The 7,878-nt window shown below is 33.2% G+C and overlaps 1 protein-coding gene across 1 annotated transcript; it reads right to left on the bottom strand.

The window, feature by feature from the left end:
• Positions 1-1,158: 1,158 nt before the first annotated feature.
• On the bottom strand, positions 1,159-7,538 carry LOC138317438 (tetraspanin-9-like). Its single transcript, XM_069259107.1, has 9 exons — positions 7,460-7,538; positions 7,138-7,250; positions 6,240-6,470; positions 5,660-5,734; positions 4,740-4,868; positions 3,729-3,917; positions 3,013-3,096; positions 2,383-2,459; positions 1,159-2,113 (listed from the first exon to the last, which is right to left on the bottom strand). Exons 2-8 carry the CDS (start codon positions 7,201-7,203, stop codon positions 2,394-2,396), a joined length of 840 nt encoding a protein of 279 aa, XP_069115208.1. The 5' UTR covers positions 7,204-7,250; positions 7,460-7,538; the 3' UTR covers positions 1,159-2,113; positions 2,383-2,393.
• Between the last annotated feature and the right edge of the window lie 340 nt (positions 7,539-7,878).

The raw sequence follows: 7,878 nt of genomic DNA, 5'->3' as shown, positions 1-7,878 counted from the left end.
TAGATTTAGAGTACCTATTCACAGGGTTTAGGATTATGATCTATTTCCTTGCAACATGTAACAAAAATAAAAACAAACAAAAACTAATTACTCATTCATTTTAATAATGCATGCAAAATGATAAAATACAAGAATACTATAGATTTGTTTGCAAACATATCAGTAACATATGAAAAAGTAAGATATTAAAAACAGTATTGTACCTATAATGTATATCTCGTATTCGGTGTTGTTGACGGAAGGTAAAAAACATGATATAGAGGTTGATAAAATATCCAACATTATCAAAAAAAATAAAATCGCAAAACATTTTCAATATTTCAGTCGATCTTTTTTTTTTCGAAAAATAACATTACTTTCAATCATACTCAATGAGATTAAAATGATGTAATTGCATGCAGTTATACCTGGTATGTTATATTCTTTGATTTTCAGTCTGATATTTATACATGTATAAGGGCACATAAAAATTAGCATTGTCATTAGGGTCATGTTATGATTTACAGATCATATGTAATCTGTAAGCTACGTTATATTGAATGTTTTATAATAATAAAAACGCACCGTTATTATATAATTTTACAGATTAAAAATATAGTGAATAAAATATAGCCATAGTAAAACCCGCTTTTCGAACTGTTCTTGTTTTTAGTAATGACTTTATAAAAACGGCAATAATGTTATGAAGCGTAATACTACGAGCACTTTCCTGCGAGACGTCTGACGAATGATTGTTTACAAATAAATTGATTTGATTGATTAATTGATTGACTGATGCTTGTTCAAACGTAAAGGATATAATATTATTTCAGATAGAACAAAAAAGTGAGTGCAAAATTACTATATCGTACATTTTATAAACATTATGTAACCCAAACATGGACGAAAACATAACAATAGTTGAGATAACATACTCAAAAGCGTGAATCATGGCTGACTGTCAGTAAGTAAAATTTCATTAAACATTTCTATTTTATTAATAAGTTGTACCACTTTAACAAACACATTACGTGAAAATTTCCAATATAGTTCAATTTAGATTTTTTTAAATTGGGTTCTATATGATACTTATATCTTTTAGTTTCTGTTAAATCATAATCATGTATAATGAACCCTCATGTACATTGAGGACTAAATTTTATGATACTCACAGACTAAATTTTATGATACTCACAGAAACAGACAATAAACCAAATATGTGTTTGATAAGTCATGCTTGTTAAGCCTTACAAGCGATTCATAAACTGACACATCAACTCATAGAAATGTTTCCCTTTTGTCTAATCTCCAATGGATCGCCGTGACACCTACTGAAGCATGCATTTACAATGTTCAATAATGAAACACATGATTAACAATACTGATATATAGTCGTATATATTATATTGGATGGCTATTCAACAATTTGTATAGTAAACCCTCGATAATCTTCATTCCCAGCCTCAATCGCCTCATCCTCGATAGTCCAGGGGTTCCGATCACTTACGATCTCTACACCCCTAGACTATCTCATGGTGAAGGCAGCTCAGCGGAAAACATTTGACCAATCACAGGCTAGCAAAGATTTCCTTTGAATACTACAGAGAGAGCGACGCCTAACATCAAAGCCACACAGTCAACCACAGTGTACCGTTATACGGCTCTTTTGATGGACATCAAATGACTAAATTACCTGTTCTATTCTGTTGTCTCCAGTTTTACTATGAGATAGTCCAGGGGTGTAGAGATCGTAAGTGATCGGAACCCCTGAAGTATCGAGGATGCAATCGCCTGGAATTCGAATTTTCCGGACTTCTGTTCACGGTCAATATGTAACGTTACAATTATCCGTTCCCTTGACATTACCGACCGGACTGTGAGTTTTCCGGACTATCAGCTTCCGGATTACCGTGGTCCAATTATATTATCTTCACATATATCCAACGTATCCTAATCCATGGTGTTTTCAGTTTCAGTCAACGTTAGGTTCTTTCGACATCTTATGTACCAACAGACTGTTAATTTATTATAAACAAACAAATAAACAAGTTCAATATCACAAAGCATAAGGCCTCAGTTTCATAGTATCTGCACTTGCACTATGATATCATCCAAATCCGATTTGGATCGAAACCTACAAAAATGAATATAATTGTGTATAAAAACTTTAAGATTTTAAGCTGTAAATAGTTCAAAATAAAATCCATTAGCCTTTTTAAAAAAAATCCATATTGTAATTAATTTGAGTCCTCGTTAATTAAAACTCTATGAGTAAGAGGTATATCTATAATTATTTGCATAAATCTCTTTCCATTTATTCGGTTGCTTACTGTGATATTTTTATAATATGTCTTTTTTCCCGAATTCGTTACTTATGTAATGTGTGCTTAACCTATAACATACCTCCTTTTCTTCTAGGCAAATTGATCATGACTTGTCATCTGTCTGTAGATTATGCAAGCTGAAGCAATGGCAATTCCCTGTAACAAACATTATACATTAATCCAACTCTGGCAAATTACGTTGAATTTGATACTCCCTCTAATGATAATGATGTTGGCTAAGTCTTGCGCAATAAGATATTTTAATGGATCCAAAGTATTTTCGTATTACTCTTGTAAAATACAATATGAATAATGCCATTTAAGTGTATCTTATTTAGGGCTTCGTTTTAAAATCAACTTGCACATATGGCAGGGCGCCTTGAATGACACTGATAAATAAGATTTTGATATTGATTAAGACAAACCAAATTCATGTAATAATGACAGAGAATATGAAAGACGATTTCTTTACTGTTTTACATTTCGGCCGCACTGATCTGGGCCAAGCTTCATGAACATTTCTTAAATCCTAGGATTCCCTTAACATATAAACGCATTACAGAATTTAAGGAAGTATCCTCAACTTTAGAATTGTTCCTTAACTTCAGTAATGCTTTTCTTAGGGGAAATTTAAGTCTAGAGATTCATTAACGTTAATGCATATTGATGAAATTGAGCCCTGCATCTCCATAAGTCCACCGGCACTTACCTGTACGAGAAGGGTGATGACTCCAACCACAATAAAAGCGATGTTATATTGATCGATCAGGTTGTAGATAGCGTCGAAACAGCCCTGAAATCGACATCATTATATAAATTATATCATTTTATCACACATTCGTATAAGCATGTCGCATCACGCATTATTCTTATTCTTTCCAAAATATCTTCCGTACCGATCGACCAGTAAGTGCAGCAATAATATGAAAGTTGATATTTGTCAAGCCACTAACGATAAAACGTAATATTATCATGTTTGTGTTAATGTTTAAGTGATTTAAAACTATGAAATGAGTATTAACAGCGTTTATGTATTTAAAATGTTTATGTTGATATGGTAAGTTCTACAAAGACGTTTGAGTTTTCTTATAAACACTAGAATATAGTCATGTCATGAAATTAATTGCCAGAACAAACTATAGTTCCTAGTTCATACTACTTTTTAGTCAAAATTAAACACTATAATGCTGTTTGTGGCTTGATTTCCGCCTCATCACATATTGTCCGCAATAGATTTGCGATAAAATGGTACAAACTGTACTGTAACATTTTAGCATGAAACTATATCATGTCAGGTTTGTTAAACGGACAGATTGACTATAGATGTACAACGACTTCAACTCGAACATTATACACATGTTACCTCGCTTCGTATCACTACATCATTACGAAGGGGAATAACTCTGATCAAAATGACATACTTACATTTGTGTAATATCCGGTGATAAGGAGGTCTGTACACTGAGGGTTACTGAACACAGGGTAGTCGGTTTCTGTAGCTCCACAACAAGCTTTCGGGATCATTGCAGACATGGTCGGGTTAGACTTCCGCCATACCGTGTCATTAAAATCGTTGCTTAGCAACGATACAGGATGGACACCACAACACTCAAGCTTTGAGAATAAAAAATGAATGTTTAGACAAGATTGTGTTTAAATTATGTTGCCAAGATAATAATTCACTATCATTTTACAGTGTGTTTGGTGTCGCATGTACCCGAATGAAGCATTATCTAGAATTAGTTATCACTAATCAGTCTGTTAAAAAAGGATTCGAATGTATCACTATATAGTTGTTGACTGGGGTTGAGGGCAACAGATGATTTGTTGAACCCGAACACAAACTGTTGCCCAAGGCCGAAGGCCGAGGGTAACAGTTTGTGTGAGGGTCAAACAAATCATCTGTTGCCCGAAAACCCCTTTGATAACTGTTTTGTTATACCCATTGACTCAAAACAATGGGCACTGACGTCACAAATTGTAGGTGTGACGTCACTCCGGTCCAACAGCACATTTTAACAGTCGATTTTAACAGTTCTTTTGACCGCTCGACGGAACAGTTCATTTATTGGCATTTTTGGCAATAGAGTTTATATAGGAACTATTTTATAGGGGTATAACAAATCCAGATGTCATCCATTATACAATATGATAATGTCAATCTTGGGAGGCAAACATGTAATGCAAAGGCTATGGAATTTTAACTGCAAATGCACAATTGATATTTTAAAAGAAACTGATTAATATGGTACATAGACTTTAGCATGACATTTACACAATATCCTCTATTCTGTTCAATGCACATACATACAATGTAGTTGAAATCAATAACAACCAGGCATAACCTGAGAAAATCACATTATAAGTTGGTTCTAGAAGAATCGACAGGACACTTATGAATGTAAGGTAAAGGTGTTTATCACATTGAAATCTCACCTGAATAAAGAGGTAATTCCAGGCTGTAGATATTTTAGAGGAGGTAGATGTATTCAGAGTACTCAGTTCATCTGCGATGTAATTCTGGTGCAACTGATCCAACATCTGGGACTTAATTTCAGTGTTTATCTAAACATAAAAAACTGTGAGTCATCATATCCAGGTGCACATTTGTATATTAAACACATTATATTTTATAACCCTACACCTAAATCCGAATGGATATAAATGTTAAGGTGTAGTGGAAGTACGTTTTCTAATTGCCCACAGAATCATATTTAAAGAAAAATATACTAGTTTTTACGTACAATTAATAATGTTCGGAACTTCGAATCCGCATAACCATGTTACCATTCGATATAGATAATACTGTGTTTGTTGGATTAACCTATTACCAGCCAGTGTCATGTACGGACGACCTCCTATGTATGCGGTGTACGTGCAGCGTGTGCAAGGTGCGTGGTTTGGGAGACTGTTTGGCCGAGACATTCCAAAGTAAATAAAGTGGTAGTTTCTACTTCTGCTTAGCGCTCAGCATACAGAGTAGGTCGACTGGTGGGGTGTGTTGTCAGTGATATAGCATTGATATAGCGCATCTAAGCATTGATATAGCGTCTACACCGTTATGAAATAAATTCTTCATTCAATAGTATCTTTGAGTATATATTATAATCAGTTTAAGAAATGAACTGGTATATTTTGCAAATTAATTATCTTTATAGTTACACATTTTGTTTGCTATAAAACCAATGTTCTAACACTTTTGTCTCAAATGTGTCTTGGACATTTTTGTATTCACTTTGAATTTGTCCTGATAAATGGTAAATGTTATAAACAAACTTCAAATTCGGATGTCTGATGTCTACAATTAATAATACCCTTGATGTAGACATATACTGAAGATAAAACCATAAGTTTACCTTATCCTTCATGGTGATGTAGAGACAGACGATAACAAGCTGGGCGATCCACAGGACCAGCACTACTGTGGCGTACTAGGAAAAATTAATATATTTATATTTATATATATTAATATTATAAAATTGAAATAAAAATTGTCTATGAACAACTCGGCACAATGACGAATGTGCAACAACCACAGTAATACTAACGACGAACAGAAAATAGATACACCGAAAGGAAATGAATAATCGTATTCGTCCATCGACAGCAAAAGGCCCAATATAAAATAAATGATAAGAATAAAAATGTCAAGTTTTAAAACTGAGGAATCCTGTCCAAGAAGTTAACTGAGACTATGTTATTCTTTTATCATAATTGCAGCTTAATGCCAAGACAGGCATATTTGTGAAATATTTTGTTAACAAAAGTTTTGATACACCTTATTTATGAGAAAAGTGTGTGTATTTCAAGCCTGCTATTCATTTGCATAACGATTACCATCAATATGCATGAATTTGTTTTTAAAATAAAAACAAATACAATGACAGTATTTAGAGGAGACAGTGAGTATTCATACGAAACACATCGTATACTTACGATGATTAGAGCCATCCTCCAACCACAACATGCGCCCAGAATTCCAACAATGGCGATCAGAAATATCACAGAGCCGACTACAATCAAAGCCACAGAAAGACCCTGGGCTGCTCCCGCCAAAGAAATACCTCCAAACGTGAACGTGCTCATCAATGGTAGGATTTTATCATTGACGTAGTCTGCATTCACGTGCACCAATATTCCGGGAATAAGCAGGCCAAGCGCTAAAAGCTATATAATCAAACAGTATTTCAACTTTAAAGATGCTCCACCGCTGACAAATGGTATTTTTACACTATCATAAACAGAAGCAGACGATTTAGTATTTTTCTTCAGTTACAAAAGTTACTTACTTTACCCCATTACCACCATTGAAAAGTTTGAGCTTCTAATTTTACTTAAAGTTAAAAATATGAAAAATAATTAATAACATCCCGAAAAAATTCCGTGTCACTATATCCTATATGGAAGGAAGTACTGATTGCGTATGCACCAAAGGCGAAATCAATTGTTTTATATTATTTTTTGTGTTAATTAGACATATATATACATGATCAAACACCGATTATTGTTCAACTGATGAATATTATGTATGCTTTGTCGGCGGTGGAGCATCTTTAATGTTTGTAAAAACCATCTACTAGAAATAGATAGCATATCATACAGTTGGGAATAACATCGCTTAAACAGTCTATAGTAAGTCAAAAATAAAATGTTTTGTTATAAAACGTTACATTCAATAGCACATATTATAAGCTAAATCGGACTGATATCTTTTGAATGTTTTCTATATGTATATTCGATTAAAGAAAATGTTATTCAAATATACCGCACTTCTGACAAAACTATGTAAAAATCCGCTGTACACTACAAATTATGATAATTAGATATTACTTACCATGAACACAACATTAAGGGCGATTAGGAAAATTTTGCCAAACTTCCCAGCACAATTGAGCCCCATCTCTATTAGAGTCGATATCTTCCTGTCCTTATATTTATAACAATGATCTAGGAAAAAGACACAAACGGGATATCATCTGTTACAAACATCACTTACCAGGATCATACAAATATTGATTGATAGTACATGTAACATTAATTGCTGTTTCGCTTACAAGCTTAAAACACGACAGCAGAATAAAAGTTTTCATAACGTATGGTATATTTCATAAATGAAACAAGATATTAATTGATACTTTTAAAAAATAATACGGTACCTTAACTTGGTTAAAGACTCCTCTGGGCGTTATTCAGTCCAACGAAAGCAAATTAAATTAACTACACACAATTGGTATCATAATCAGTTCTGTGAAATAAGGAAACGAACAGGATATCCCGGTAACGCTCACTACATCCGGCTTTCCAAGTTGTTTGTGTACATATTAATCCAATTACACATACGAAATGATCATTCCATTTGTGTAAGTTTTGATAATTCATAATTATAATCATTTTCAAATTAATAATTAAATACATTTACAACCATAAGATAAAGACGCTTTTAAAAGTATGTGTACCATAACTGAACGAAAAATTTGACATGTTATTTTTCCTTAAGTAATCTATTGAAAAACAATATTTTTTATGAATAAAGCTGTGAATTCAATGGACAGACAAATGTACAAAACATAACTTA

The sequence above is a fragment of the Argopecten irradians genome, chromosome 3 (assembly GCF_041381155.1).
Source record: "Argopecten irradians isolate NY chromosome 3, Ai_NY, whole genome shotgun sequence".
NCBI lineage: Eukaryota > Metazoa > Mollusca > Bivalvia > Pectinida > Pectinidae > Argopecten > Argopecten irradians.
Note: the sequence above shows the minus strand (reverse complement) of the source record. Positions and strands in the feature narration are given on the sequence as shown.